The sequence below is a fragment of the Aedes albopictus genome, chromosome 3, assembly GCF_035046485.1.
Source record: "Aedes albopictus strain Foshan chromosome 3, AalbF5, whole genome shotgun sequence".
Lineage (NCBI taxonomy): Eukaryota > Metazoa > Arthropoda > Insecta > Diptera > Culicidae > Aedes > Aedes albopictus.
Genome location: NC_085138.1, coordinates 5763862 through 5779513, shown reverse-complemented (window position 1 = coordinate 5779513; position 15652 = coordinate 5763862). Strand labels below are relative to the sequence as shown.

The 15652-nt window shown below is 39.6% G+C and overlaps 1 protein-coding gene across 1 annotated transcript; it reads left to right on the top strand.

The window, feature by feature from the left end:
* Positions 1–211: 211 nt before the first annotated feature.
* LOC115253927 (heterogeneous nuclear ribonucleoprotein 27C) lies at positions 212–14604 on the top strand. The gene is made up of 2 exons (XM_029852013.2): positions 212–761; positions 9798–14604. The coding sequence occupies exons 1-2, from the start codon at positions 643–645 to the stop codon at positions 10879–10881; spliced, it is 1203 nt and encodes a 400-aa protein (XP_029707873.1). The 5' UTR covers positions 212–642; the 3' UTR covers positions 10882–14604.
* Positions 14605–15652: the final 1048 nt, after the last annotated feature.

Below are 15652 nucleotides of genomic sequence, written 5' to 3'. Positions count from 1 at the left end.
CGTTATCTCTCTTCTGTACTTCGTCGTCTCTCTCGGTGTGCGCCGACTGTCACACACGTGGTGCGTGCTGGTATGTGTGTGCGTATTCGAACGCGCGCGCCCGTTTTGCTGACGGCGGAGGTAGAGAAAAAATTTCCCCTTTCGGCTGGTACGTGTGCGAGGTAGCCATCTTGCTCGCCAGGCTTTCGTGCAGTTTTTCGTTCTAACCTAAAAATACCCGAGTCCTCATCCACTCACTCATCTTAGCCTACCTACATGTTATTTAGATTTCTAAGAAGTTTAACTTTTTTAGTTTTCTAATTAGTATTTAAGGCATTATTAAGGTTAAAGCAGAGATTTAAGTATAATAATTTTATTAACTGAAACGTAAAGAAGCCGATACCGATAAAATATAGACAGTAAGTAAGTTAGTTTTATCGCAACAGAGATAAAAATATCCGCGGAGCATTTTTTCGAATCGAGGAGAAAATTTTCGCTGCTCCATAAGAAGTGAAGTGCGATTTTGGCGGAAGAAGAAGAAGAATAGTCAGTGCTCTGCCGCCGCGCGTGTGTGAAAGAAGAAGAAGAAGATTTTCGGGAAGTGCGTCGTGGTTTGTTTGTGGCCAGACCAGCAGCAGCAAAATTAGTGCATTCGGCCGGAGGATGCATCCGTCGAAGAAGATGAACGCGGCGGAATTGGACGACCACGAGAAGGGCAAACTGTTCGTCGGCGGCCTGTCGTGGGAAACGACGCAGGAGAACCTTCAGCGCTACTTTGGACGGTAAGTGGTGTGGTTGGCGAGGTCATTGACTGCCTGCGTGGTCATGAGGGGGGAAACTTGTTCCGTTTTCATTGGGGGAATTCAGTGGGGCAAAATCTAGGCTAAAGCACGGGACCGGGACCTGTCGTTTCTGTCTATTTAAGAGGGAAGCTATCCTGAAGGTAAAATCTGGATTAATCCACCTAGTTGATGGTGCTGCCTTTCTGGGGTCTATTAATGTATGTTCTCCCAAAAGTGATTCAAGTGTAGAAAATGAGTTAATGCAACATCTATTCACGGTACGTTAATAAAATACAATAGTGGACCATTAAACAATTCAATTCATTAATTCTTTCCCCCGAATTAATCGATTTGATCGCTTTCCAGCGTAAATTTCGTCACTCGGAACTGCTGTCTAAAAGCCAAGGACATGAGTCTTTATCTCCCGATGGAAGTTTACACAGGTAGAATCAGTTTTGAATTGAAAAGTGTTCTCGCGTTCCAGCTGGAAATTTATGAATGATTAAAAGATCCACTTTTGGGTCAAATTTTGATTGAGACTACTTCCATCGAACCGATTTGACCGCAGCCGATTGGACAACACTGTGGACAAAAGCTCAAAATTAGTCCAATGTTTATGAAATGGAAACGCAAGTTGTGTCAGATTAGAATCAAAACATCCTAGTTCCGTCAGTTTTTTTTTTGCAATTTTATTGAAAACAATAACCTGCTAGTAAACGTTATATGGAGTCATGGAAATTCCGTTTTACAATTTTCCCTTAAAATAAAGCTAAAGTCCTTTTGACGTGCTTATCAACATGGTTGGAGATACATAATTGGTATTTTGGCGCAAAGCTCAATTTGGTCAAGCGACGGCCACTCAAATTTGAGGATACCGTTTGGAAATTATCCGTTCTTTTATTACTAGGGAAGTGGACCATCTCGGTAGGGCGGCTTCTATTTTGATTACTTTTCCGCTATAACTCAGGCAATTTTGTACCGGTGGAGCGGACCTGGTGTGATGGTTAGAACACTTGACTATCACGCCGAGGACCTGGGATCAAATCCCACACCCGACAAACTCATAAAATAATGAGCCCTTGCTTCGGAAGGGAAGTAAAGCGTGGGACCCGAGATGAACTAGCCTAGGACTAAAAATCTTGTTAATATGAACAGATGAAAAAAAAAGTTTTGTACCGATGCACAGTGGTTCCGGCATAGGTCATTAATCCAAAAATTTGACCTCAATGAAACAGTGATATCATTGTGTTAACATAATTTTTAATGCTTCAATCACTAGGCTGCCGGTGGACGCATAAATGTCCCATGTGCAAAAACAGGCAATCGAGAAAATCGTGTCCATAGTTCGAAAAAAGTAAATTATCTCAACTATGAAGAATAAGTGCTGAATCGTGTTCTAACATAAACCAATTTTTAATTTGAGCACTATTTTTTTGTTTTAGAGCGATTTTATAGTTTCATAGGATTTCCAATGAAACGTGACGCTTATGCGTCCACTTTTAAGAATGTTACAAATCGGCCATGCATTTTTTCAACAATTTTCGGAACAAACTACCTATTTTTATTTCCTCATATGATAGTACCCCACGATACATAGTCATGGGCTGCAAAATCTCAATATTGCCAAAAATGCACATGGGACAATTATGCTTCCACCGGCAGTAGGGTCAGTCATCTTTTATCAAATGTATGCCGAAACTATTCCGCAGACCTCGTGAAAGTTGATGTTTTTGAGTAGACATTTTATTTGAACTTTTTCTAATTTCAGTCCTATGCATTCATCGCTCAAAAAGTCTCATCCATTAGACATATATTTAGTTAATTGTGTTTGATTCCTACATAGTTGAAATCAGGGTGTAAAATGTTCACAGTCATTGACTGAAAATAGCACGAATTTGAATGATTCTGCACTGAATATTCAAAACAAACGAATTCATTTTCGCTCTACATCTTCACACAGTCAGTCAATTCGTAGTCATTGAATATGAAACCGATCGAGAAACATCTTCATAATTACCTACGTTTATGGCTACGATTCCTTCCAAAAGCACTCCACAACAATCAAATGGTTAAAGATCTGTGTAAAGCATCGTTAAATGTAATCGAAACGGTAATATTTTATCAGAAATTCAACACTTTGTAAGATGTTTACAAATATTCATTGACTTTCATTCAGTTGACAAACGAGTATCAAGCAGCTGAATATGAATATGCAGGCAAGTGAATGCAAATTGCCGCACGGTGAACTTCAGCTCGTCTGCTCGAAAATTTTGCGCCCTGGTTGAAATCGATGTTTATCATAAATTTAGATGCCATTCTTTATCATTTTATTTAAATAGCTGTGACTGAATTATATGCTTTTTCCACAAGGTATAAAAAACTGAAAATTTTCAACAAGCCGGAAAAAATGTTTCCCCTTCAGAAGTTCTCCTATAAAACTTCCCTATAATCTCAAACAATGATTTACTGGCGAATTCAGCTGCGATCGTTTACGACCAGATTGGTGGTAGTCACTTAAGTGTCGTACCTTCAATATACTCAAACACTATCAAATATCCCCCGCATTGCATTGCAGAGAACACTTTTACCCTCTCTATTCATCACATTATGTGTGTTTCACTATTCTTGAGCAGTTTTGACTACCGTGGACCGCCTAAACTAATATCATTTATTCAAATCAGTTGGTAACAGAAAGGGGCCATTCATAAACCACGTAGACTTTTTGGGGAGGAGGGGGCTCTAGCCAAAGTCTACGCTCCATACAAATTTCATTTTTTTTGTATGGACGAAAGTCTACGAGGGAGGAGGTGGGGCTGGTCTGAGATGGCCAAAATTTGGTCTACATGGTTTATGAACAGCCCCAAACTGCAAAATAATGTAATTCGGCTCCGTAAAGCCAAAAACTCGATTGAGCCCATTAAAAAAAAACAATACTAAAACGCCTTTGGAATGCAAATATGCATCAAATTTAGCGGATGATACCAATCATGAAAATCATATTTATGACCGCCCTTAAAGATCTTGGGAATAATATAAATAAAAAAGAATCGCCTCTAAAATAAAGAAGGATGCATAACACATGATTGGGGGATATGTTGATTTCCACACACTAAGATTCAGATGTTCCAGCTCAGTAATTTTTTTACAGAGTTCAGTATTTTTTCCATCTTTTTACTGAGTTTTCAATAGCAGATTTAATTCGGTACACTCGGTAATCGTATTTACCGTTCACCAGTAACGATATTTACCGTGTACCAGTAACTTTCGACAGTTTGACAGCTGAGCTCGGTAACTCATTTACAGAATATCCGCAAAATAAACAACCGAGCGTACCGAGTTAAATCTGCTGTTGAGAACGAGAACTCAGTAAAAAGATGGGAAAAATACCGAGCTGATCTTAGTGTGCATGTTTCATGTTCCTCTTTTTCCGAATTATGGTTTCTAACTTGGCTCTCGCAACATCCTTGTTCCGTTGTAGCCTCGCTTTTCGTAGAACAAGCGAGGCGCATCTGCAAACGGTACCGTGCCATGCCCTAATACCGTGACCTTAAGGATGCTCTTCACTTCAAAGAGCCCTATAAAAATCAATTATCTGTTTTTCTATATAAACGCTATATTATTGCTTATTCTGTGTATTATGCATAATAAATATAATTAATGATATTCCAAATGTTTAAACCATTGTTAACCTTTCGTAACTCGCGCGGTTGGCTACCTGTGTCAGCAGCACGCTAATGTTGAGTACAAAAAGCGAGATTTTTTCAACGTGTTGTACAGAATACACCAGCGCGATCGCTCGAGGGTTAAAAACAAAATGGTAGAACATAGCATTGTGCCTAATACCGTGTATGTGACCCGCGTACATTGGTGGTCCTTTGAATCATCACTATATCAATCATACTAAGTTCATACTTAAAAGAACCTGTGCGTTAAACGTTGCCTAGAGCACGGGCTCCCAACCGGTGGTCCGCGGCCCCCTGGGGGCCGTGAAGCCAGTCCAGGGGGCCGCAATGTTACCAAAAAATGGGTAAATTTTTATTCTATTTTGTGCAAATTATACCAATTTTTAATTTTGTATACCGCCACCCCCATGAGCCACAATTTGAGGAAGAAATTTTCAGTATAAAACGCCTTCAGAAGAAAAAAATTTCGGCTGCGCCGCTATTTTTCAGCTACGACTCAAATTGAATGTACATGACATCATTGTTCACGAAATGTGAGTGTCGAATAAAAAAACTTATCATTGATCGTCGAAAATCCCTCCCTTCGTTAATTTAATTCATTTTTTTTTCTAAAAAATTTCATTGGGCCGCAGATGTTTCGATAATTCTTAAAGGGGGTCACCACCTCAAAAAGGTTGGGAACCCCTGGCCTAGAGGTTTGTACAAGTGATTCATAAAGTAAGAAAGTATCAATAATATTTTCAGTTTGCAGTTTTAGCCGAAACACGGTATTTGGAACACAAAAGGAACCATGCCCTAATACCAACCTAAGGGGCTGTCCATAAACCACGTGGTCATGAGGGGGGGGGGGGGGTTTGAGAAGTCCCAAAAAAATGACCACGTGGTTTATGGACAGCCCCTAATACCGTGTATTGGTACTTCGCACTCACATTTTGTAAATATTTTCAATTGTTTGTTTTTGTAAATATGTGATAAATTTATTACGCCTAACTTAAGAAGGTTTAATATTCTATTGATTGAACTAGTTACTCAGTTAAAAAAATAATACTAAGTGTATATTTGAGTTTTTTTGTCAAATACACGGTATTAGGAGGCACACGGTATTAGGGCATGGCACGGTAGGGGAATCATTGAACGTAGAAGTTTTGGAAGCTAAGTTTCAAAGAATCTTTCGGGATTTTTTTTTCGCTTAATGCCGTAATAGCTAATATTTCTTAGAAATTATTTTTTTAACTTATGAAAACTCCATTAGAAATTCCACTGGGTATTTCTCCAAAAAATCCTGCGGGAATCTCATCAGAAATACTTCGAATTCAAGAATTCTTTTGGTTATTCTTCTTCAATATCACACAAATTTCTTTAGTATCTATGCATGCTATATGCAGCGGGTCTTCAGGTAGCCTAGGAGACGGTGGGTTCGATTCCCATTCCGGTCGGGAAAATTTTCTCGACTCCCTGGACATAGTGTATCATTGTACTTGCCTCACAATCTACAATTTCATGCAATGGCAGACAAAGGAAGCCCTTAAATTAATAACTACGAAATGGTCAATGAACGCTAAGTTGAAGCGAGGCAGGCCAAGTCCCAGTGGGGCCGTAGAGCCACGAAGAAGAAGAAAAATGCACTTTATCAGAGATTATTCCAAAGGTTCTTCAGGTGTTTGTTTTCAGAAGTTTCTCTAGGAGTTTTTTTTTGCTTCGGACGAAAGGTGACCACAAACACAAGATTTTTAATGTTTCTGAAGTTTAATTGATGATTGATAAAATATTTACTTTTATCTGATGTGACCAGGGATGAGAAATGTACTGGAAAAAACGGTTACCGGCTGTACATTTGACATTTTTCCACACGAACATCATAGGCCCAGCCAAACTCAAACTGTTCGAGAAATAAATGTCATATCATTTTTTTTTTCCTGCAGCCTTCTTCCTCGAAACGGTTTCCAAGCGGGACAGCGCCAGCTATCGAGCACAACGACGACAATAATTTCTGTCTCCCGTTTTCGCATTTTTCTGCGTTTCAAACGTTTCAAACCGCTTCTAGACAAACTTCTTTACATGCATCACAAAGCTTGGAGTGTGCTCTAGCTATTTGTGTAAATTGATTTAAATATTTATTAAAACAAGTGAAACGGGCTTGGTGGTCTAGTGGCTACCGCTTCTGATTTATATGCAGAAGGTCCTGGGTTCAATCCCCGGCCCGTCCCTTTCCTCCTACTTTGTATCATTCTATATACTTTCTCTCTGCTCTCTACATATACAACTCATGTATATAAACATGTTCATAGCCGTCGCTAGAACAGAAACGGGTTGAAAAAGCCGTTTCCCTTCCTTCCAAACTTTCACAGCACAGTGTCACAATCCTATTAGAAAACGCCTACAAGTTATGCAATCAAGCGAACTGTGCCGCACATCTTCAAAACAATAAAAACACACAATTCTATCACCTTCTTCTGGTATCCACAAACCAATGTATGAACCTTCTGCCAACCAATTCCCACCAACACTCCAACATCCGCATGAATTTGTGCTGGCGCAGAGGTATATTCGGCCAGATGTGGATACAAACGATTGCAATCATCACTTCCTTACCCCTTCCCCACATTGACCTGCAACCTGACGTGGCAGGCGCCATTGTCGCCTAAAAATAGAAGATCACCAACGCTCACACACTGAAGATGCCTGCTAGTCCCCGGCAGTTATCTCATTGGTCCTTGTGTGAGTGTAGGTGGTCTGGCGATACTGGAGTAGCATCCACGGGCGGTCAATCAAGCTCAAGCTCAAGCTTAAATATTTATTAAAACAAGTGAGTTATTAGCAGTTGAAAATTTTTGACATTTTTCGTAATCACCCGCCTCAGCATGACTGCTCATAAATATTTTCGTGGGGAAGCGAAAACTATCAAGCGTCTGCTTGACTGCCGTCTGCGCGGCGTCTGATGGTATTGGTGCTGCCATTGTTTTGTTTTTATTTTACTGCCAATATCGATGGGCGGAAAAGAAAAAAAGTGTTTTTGCCGTCCCTGGATGTGACAGTTTCCAAAACTAGAAGGTCGCACAGAAGAAATCTTTTGTACAAGTGTTGCTGACAGGCTTGGAAAGCGTCAATGTCAACACGAGTCGTCACGTGATTTTTACAGAAGTGCCTAAGTCTGCCTAAGTTAGACTCTATAATATTCGCTCATTTTTCGGTCATGACGAAGCGTGACATGGTTGTAAACAAGGCAATTACTAGCTCATAGATCGAATTTGTTATTGTTTAAATTCTTTAAACCATGAATATATGTCCTCTCTATCTATTAAATATAACGACTAGCCTAAATTTGTTTGGACCAGGTGAAAATTATAATTTCGAACAATATGAAAGTTTCCGTCATGACGCTTGATTATTGCGAAATGGCATGGCGAAGTGCGTGAGTGCTCGTTTCATTTTATGACGATGAAAAGGCCTACTTGTTCATCGTCAAGAAATGGTCATGATCAATTACAGCACTAGTTGCTGATATGGATGAGACTACTGCCTTCCTCGTTTAGTATAACAATAAGTGAAGTGATTTTTTCTTTTGTTGTGTTATTTATCTCATTTAAATAAGTATTCAAAACTGACACACTCGATGCAACATTTTGACAAAGATACATACTTGAAATACATGACCAATGAATCATTTAATAGAATTTTTGGAATGCTGGGGCTGCCCCGTTTGGTATAAAGCAAATTTATGGCAGTTGTCTGGTATAACTCTAAACGAAAGACGTTTTGAGTTATGACTCTGTGACAAAGATGGAAAATGATGAAGATTGCAGCTGAGCAGACACAAACTAAAACAAACCTACTCATGAACAACAGGGGCCCGAAAATACTCGCACTTCTTTATTCGTGAGTAAACGAAGCTGGCAAGCACTCGCATGTGATTCGCAAAGCTTCGCTGAGTTTGTTGCATTTTAACGAAAAATGCGTTTTTACGACTGACAATGCTGCTTTTGAGGAACAATGAAGCATAGCATTAGTATATGATAGGATTTGCTGTTATAACCGCACTAAAATGTACTTCCCGATACTCCGATAGTACCTACTTCACGAAAAAAGAGTGTTTTTGTTTTCGTTTTGCTTTTGTGTGAAATGTGTAGGAAACATATAGAACTTATTGTGCAACCATTGGTAAAGACAATTTAATTAGGATATCATAATATTTTTACGATCAGAACAAATATTAGCTACTAAGGGGTCCACTGTTGGCTAAAATACCGTACTTATAATAATGGCTTTAACATTGTGACAACAAAGACTTGCCAGGAAGGTGGCCCACACTTATGAAAAATTTCAAAAAATGTCAAATCTTACCTCCTAAATCAGTTGCATTGGACTCCCAGAAGCTACGTTCAAAATTTGAGCAAAATCAATTAAACCTAAGGGGGCGCTCAAAACGCTTGAAGTTTGTATGGGAAAATTTGGCCAAATGTATATAAAAATTTTAAGTTTTCGAATTTTGTCGCTAGTTGACGCTATTAGCGTTCAATAATCAAACCCTTTGATATTATTGTAGGTTACTATTTACCAAACAACTTTGTCGAAGACCGCAAAGTGATCCGACGGCTGTTAAAAAAGTTATACCCTAGGTAAAGTGAGGATAAACTTTATTGTTGTTTTTCCAATACATATAAAGCAATAATATCAATAATGAAATCTCAATACTTTGCCTTCCTAGGGTATAACATTTTTCACAGCCGTCGGATCACTTCGCGGTCTTCGACAAAGTTCTTTGGCATATAGTCACCAACAATAATACAAAAGGGTTAATTTATTAAACGCTTACAGCGCCACCTTGCGGCAAAATTCGAAAACTTAAAATTTCTGCATACATTTGACCAAGTTTTCCCATACAAACTTCAAGCGATTTGAGCGCCAAGTGTGGGCCACCCTACTAGCCAGTCTTGGTATGGTGGTATGAATCATCAACCAATCAGAAACCTTGCGAATACTATCATATCTATCATTGCATTATCCACTTTGATCTCTACTCCCTTACATTCTGAGTAAAAACTGACAGATGAAGCCATAAAATGATTAAGTTTATTGTTGTAACAAACAAATAATACACCAAATGGCCATAATGCCGAACGGGTTATGCAAAATGCCATTATGCTCAATTTTATGCCTAACGGGATAGACCCATTTGGTGGGGAGCAGGCCATTTGGCATAAAGACTCGCCTAAACCAGTGCTCGTACCCTTAAAATCGTATGATTCGAACAAATTTATTGTAACACAAAGCCTACTACCTACATATCTTACTCTGCAAAGCCTACTATTTAATACAATTAAAACATTGGCATATTCTACCCCCTTTTCAACAGGTATGGCGAAGTCATTGACTGTGTGGTCATGAAGAACAACGAGACGGGTCGTTCCCGTGGATTCGGGTTCGTGACATTCGCGGATCCGGACAACGTTGACCGCGCGCTGGAAAACGGTCCGCATACGCTGGACGGGCGAACAATTGACCCGAAGCCGTGCAACCCAAGGTCACTGCACAAGCCGAAGCGCACCGGAGGTTACCCAAAGGTATTTCTGGGTGGTCTTCCGCCGAACATAACCGAGACGGATCTGAGAAGCTTCTTCAGTCGGTACGGCACCGTGATGGAAGTGGTCATCATGTACGATCAGGAGAAGAAGAAGAGCCGCGGATTTGGGTTCCTTTCGTTTGAGAACGAACCAGCAGTGGAACGCGCCACGGCGGAACATTTTGTCAACATCAGTGGCAAGCAGGTAGAGATTAAGAAGGCGGAACCCCGGGACGGCAGCGGCAACAACAACAGCATGAACGCCGATTCCTACCAATGGGGATCGCCACAGGCTCCCCCGATGGGAAATGGCCAGATGGGAGGCCCCCCAATCAACATGCAGTCGAACATGATGCAGGGCTACCAGGGATGGGGTGCATCGCAACCCCAACAGGGCTACGGTGGTTACGGAGCCTCGGCAGGAGCGGCCAATGCCTACCAAGGATGGGGAGCTCCTCCGCCACAACAGTGGGGCAATTACAACGCAACGCCCCAGCAAACTCAAGGCTATGGTGGGTATGATATGTATAACAGTTCCGGTGCCGGAAGTGCCGGCGGATACGGTTCAGGTAACTGGAATTCGTGGAACATGCCACCGAACACCGGATCGACTGGATCGGCCGATATGTACTCGAGGCCACAGTCCGGTCCAGCGGCTGGCCCGGCTGGTTCGGCTGGCGGCCCAACTGCAGGTGGACCATCGAAACCGGGATCCGAATACGGCGGTGGATCGGCGTACGGTTCCGGTGCTGCTGGCGGCTACGGTGGCTACTATCAGAATGAACAGAACACGGCCGCCGCTGCCTACAATAGGCCACGGTCCGCCTACGGTGGAGGCAACGATGCCTCCTCGCAGCCACCCTATCCAGCATTTTGAGAGATGATGACGCCGACGACGACGAGCAGGATGCAACCGCCGCCGCCGCCTCAGCTGCAGCAGATCTCCAGTGGGGCCAATCCGACAGTTGCATCCGCCGCTTTCGATCGCAGCCTGATTGGAACGAAGTCGTAAAAGATGAAGTTAAGCTCATAAGTGGATGAGGAAGAAGTGGATTTTTTCTTATTATTTTTTAAACTTGAAAACAAAACTAATTATACATATTATATATTATAACGGAAGAGGTAGAAGATGAAAAAGCACTATCTAAGAAGAAGGCAAAAATTATAAATATATTATTAATGAAGCAAAAAGAATAAAATGAACGCAGAGAAGAATACAACAAAACAAAACACACAATTGGAAGAAAGGCAAAAGATTAATATAAACAAGAAAGTATAAGCATAAACACACAAACACACACTCACTCACAGAAACTGAAGTAAAATACGTCTATATTCTTAATATAAATGAAACAAACACTGAAGAAAAAACCCTTTATTGATTAGTGTTAGGAGTGAAGCAAAACAACAATACAAAATTGTTCATAAAAACACACGCACTCACATGATTATACAACAAATGATATGAATAAACATGGAAGTGAAAACCGAACTAACACCGACTTGTTGCAAGCAAATTTATTACTATCAAGAAAATTCACACCTCTCAAACACACGCGCACACATACACATTTCGCGGTGCACCTCGATTTAGGTTATCAGAAAACGGTGTCCTTAATCCATCGTAATCCTTGAAAATACGATTGATAGGCTAAGATGTGATGGAGATTACTTTTTCCAATAACTTCGATCAAGAGAGCACCGTGACGCACTCCCACACACACACAGACAAGATTGATTGGTTCAAATCCCCCCGCTTACTTCGACCCGGGTCTCACAGCTCACTCTCTCGTTTTTAAGAATTCACCAGAAGACTAGACTTAACGGTATAATTAAAAACACACTGAAGAAAAAAGTGACTGCAAAAAAAATGGAAAAACATGTTACTTCGATGAACAAAAAAAAACTTTATTTCTTTTTCTAAACCGATTGGGACAGCCCGACCTGTGCCGCCCACGTTCCACAACCAAACGTTGTTGACTTTTTCTTGGTTTGTTCGCAGCCGTTTGTGGAACCGTGGGGCGGTGTTTGGAGAAAACAAAACAAACAAAAAAAACAGCAAAACCCCCGTCGCCTCATAAGTGTGTACCGAACGCACGCTCGTACGTACGTTACTTCTATCTTTTAGTTGACTTTTTTTTTGGTTTAGTTCGCGTTTGCCCGCCCCCACCTCTGTAATAAGGTTTTTGTTTGTTTGCTTTAGAAACGGAACGATAAGGACATTTTCTATATAAACGTTATTAAATTTCTGTAAGGGAAAAATGAAATGATGCGAATACTTAATCAGGTACCCATAATAATAGTTGAAGCTGAGTGGATGCAGTGCAGCAGAAGAGTTTTTAAGACCCCCGCCTACTGTTTTTATCTTTGTCTATTGTTTATAAGAGTAAATGTGTAAAGAAAGTTGAGACTAGAGATCAGGAGAGCAAGTGATAATTTTTCGTTTAATTTTCGTTTTCGCGATTAAGGTTATGGAACACACACCTACAAAGTACTGCGCCCTCCCTTAAGGAGGTCTAGAAGAGACACAAACAAGCATTAACATAACATTTAACCTAAAAAAATCGAAGCAAACTGCTAGTTGATAACAATGATGATGATGAGACTTGAATTTCCGGCAGACCAGAGGACCCTTTTTATCTCGAGTCTGCCGGAAGAAACTTTCGCGTAACTAATTCTTAAGTTTTTCGTCGTTCGTCGGTTAAGGACCCTAATCTTTATGTGCGAGAAAGTTCGTTTTTTTTTTGGTAAATACATATAGGACACGCACTTCCCTCTCTGTGCGAAGACGTCAACACACAAATACTGCTACACCTAGGATCAAACAAACTAGTAAGAAAAAGAGGTAATAAGTGAGAGATATTTTTAAAAGTTCGGCCCGCCCTGCTAGGTGATCTCGGCCGGAGGTCGGGCCGGCGTGAGACTCTAGTGTTTTTTTTTGTTTTTCGTTGGTAAGTGACCGAAAGTTGCGCGTATTTTTCGGATATAATGTAACGTTACGATACAGTTAATCTATGTACGGACCCCCGCAAAATCCTTTTAATCAAACAAAGGTCGTGTTAAGCTTAACTTTAGAGAACAAGAGATTGACGAAAGCGCGAGAGAGAGAGGTTAACTCTTTGATTTGTTGTTTTTTTATAATTTAAAAACTGAAACCTTTAAATCGATATATTTGAGATAGAAAGACCATAACATAGCAGAAGTAACGCATACACTGGGACAAAACTGCGGTGCGGAACGAGAGAAAGAGTCTAGCGATAAATTATTATGGGTAAGTTTGATAAGATCACACACATACACAAACTAAAAGTAAAGTAAAGTAAAACGACAGCAACCATCAATAAAAATTAGAGATCAAATAATCGCGTTGTCTGTAAGTGAAAAGAAATGCAAATTTATCTTATAAATCGTACACATAGTTGAAAATCACCTGATTAAGAGAGATAGTGAAAGATAAAACTAGCGGATTATTTCTTGCGTTTTTGTTTTCCCCCACAAAAAGAAGCAAACCAAGAAGGTTAAGGAAACTCTTAGAAAAAGAAATAAGTTGTACTTCTAATTCTAATCTATAAAATTTCCATTTAAGAAGCAACCAAAATGCGAAACAAATAATACAAAAAAAAACGCATAGCATTCATTGAACAAACTTAAAAATAAAAGTAACATTAACAAAAACAAGAAAACCAAGCATCAGTGAGAGAGAACTTAAGCAAACAAAGATTGACCCACAATCCCCCAAAATAAAACAAGAGAAAAGAAAACAAACAGCAGCCTCTCGCCCCCATTTGTGTGTTTGACATTTGATTATGTGAAACAAGTGAAAAAAAAAACTGAAAAACAATTATTATTCTTCTTCAAGGACTTGTACAAAGCAGAACTTTAAGTGAACTAAAGTAATCAAGTAAAATCTACTAAAGAGAAGCAAATCTTCCCCTAACCTCCTTCCTGTTTTCTGTTGTTCCCTCACCCCAACATCCCCCTCTCCTCCCCAGTTCTAATGTTTCGTTTTTTCCTTATTATGCAGCGCAGTAGTGCGAAAGGGAAAATAAGATATTTTCCCTCCTGAATAATCATGTTTTAGTTTTCCTTAGACACTTAGACACGTACACACTCACAGAGAGAAAGGAAAACCCCCCTCTTCAAATTAAGCAAACCCAGATTAAATCTAACACTATTTTATATATGATGAAAAGAGGAAAATAATATACCACAAGTCGTTCTTTGTTTTCTTAAATTTTTATTGTTTCGGATGAGGGTGTGAAAAGTTTTTTAGTTCCCTATATTTTTGCGCTATTATTTTATTCCTGTTTTTTACAAGAACAAACCACAAATAATAATTATAAAAACCCCAAAAAAAAATCATATACATATATATTAATCATGAAAGTATCACTTTTTCGTTTATATTTTTATTTGTCGTCTTCAACTAATAACAATGGAATGATGAAATATTCTTTTTTTTTTGTTTGCTACTATTGAAAAGAGAAGCAGCAGCCGCAAAGATAATCTGATTATTATTTTTTTTGTGAAGTGAGGACTATTCCTGTTCAATTCGAATTAAAAGAAGGTCTAATAAAAACGATGAAAAATGATAAACTGACGGCCGGGTTCGGGTTTGTTTTGGTTTTTTTTTATGTTTTTATGTTGAGAAATTGCATTTCTTTTTCGTTTAGTTTGTTTCCCATTCGTTGATTGTTTTCTTCACGTAAGGTTCTATCGTTTCTATCTGTTCTAATTCCCACATCGCTCATGATCAAATTACTATTGATATGATTTTGACATGAAAATTTATCTCAGTGCAAGCTGATTAGACAGGTTCAAAAGGTCTAAAATTCAGAGTTTAAAACTTTGCAGCATTTATTTCGTTCAACATCAAATTTATGATAAGATCTTGGATAAGGCGCGGTGTCACAATTTCACACTAGCATTCGCTGCGAGCCGTAAGAATAGAACAACGTGTTTACAAGTTAAGCTAATTTATTGATGCGTCTTCTACTGACAATAGTTGGATTCGAACTAAAAACTAAAAGGCACGCGTGGGTGGTCACCACGACGGAAGTTACCATGGTTACGCTTGACGGTGCTGGCGCATATTGCCTACTACGATAGTTTCATCACTCCCCAACTAACATTTTTAGCGCTGTAAGCTTCAGTTATTTGCTTTCTGTTGTGTAACCATTGAATAAAAGCAGTCAACGCTGTATAAAAGGGGAGCTAGTCAAATATAAATCATAAGCTAATACACGACTGTAAAATAAGCACCATACAGCTACCAATCTCGGTTTTCAAAGATCCATCACTTATAACTGAGGTTGCCTTTACTGCCTATGATCGCATAATTGTCCCATAGGAATAGGAAACCCAGCAAAGATGGGAATGATATGCGATCATGGGTAGTTTACTCCACTCTATTCCAACTCCAGGAGATTTCCCGGAAGATGTGAAAACTTGAACAAATCGAATAGGAATCCTCACTAACAAAACAGCTGCTACTATACAATACAATTCGTTATACTGACAAATCCCCAAACCAGCAGCGCTTTGCAGGCCATTATGCGATTTCATTACAACTAGATGCTGTAATGAAGAAACTGTTGGTATACCGGATATAAACATTATTGTCAAAACAAACTTTAAGCGGGATATAT

Bases quoted from the DNA above. Each gene is read 5' to 3' on its own strand.
- LOC115253927 (XM_029852013.2), top strand. From the start codon at position 643: ATGCATCCGTCGAAGAAGATGAACGCGGCGGAATTGGACGACCACGAG. The intron at 762-9,797 runs GTAAGTGGTGTG...CCTTTTCAACAG, and splicing joins CTTCAGCGCTACTTTGGACG to GTATGGCGAAGTCATTGACT.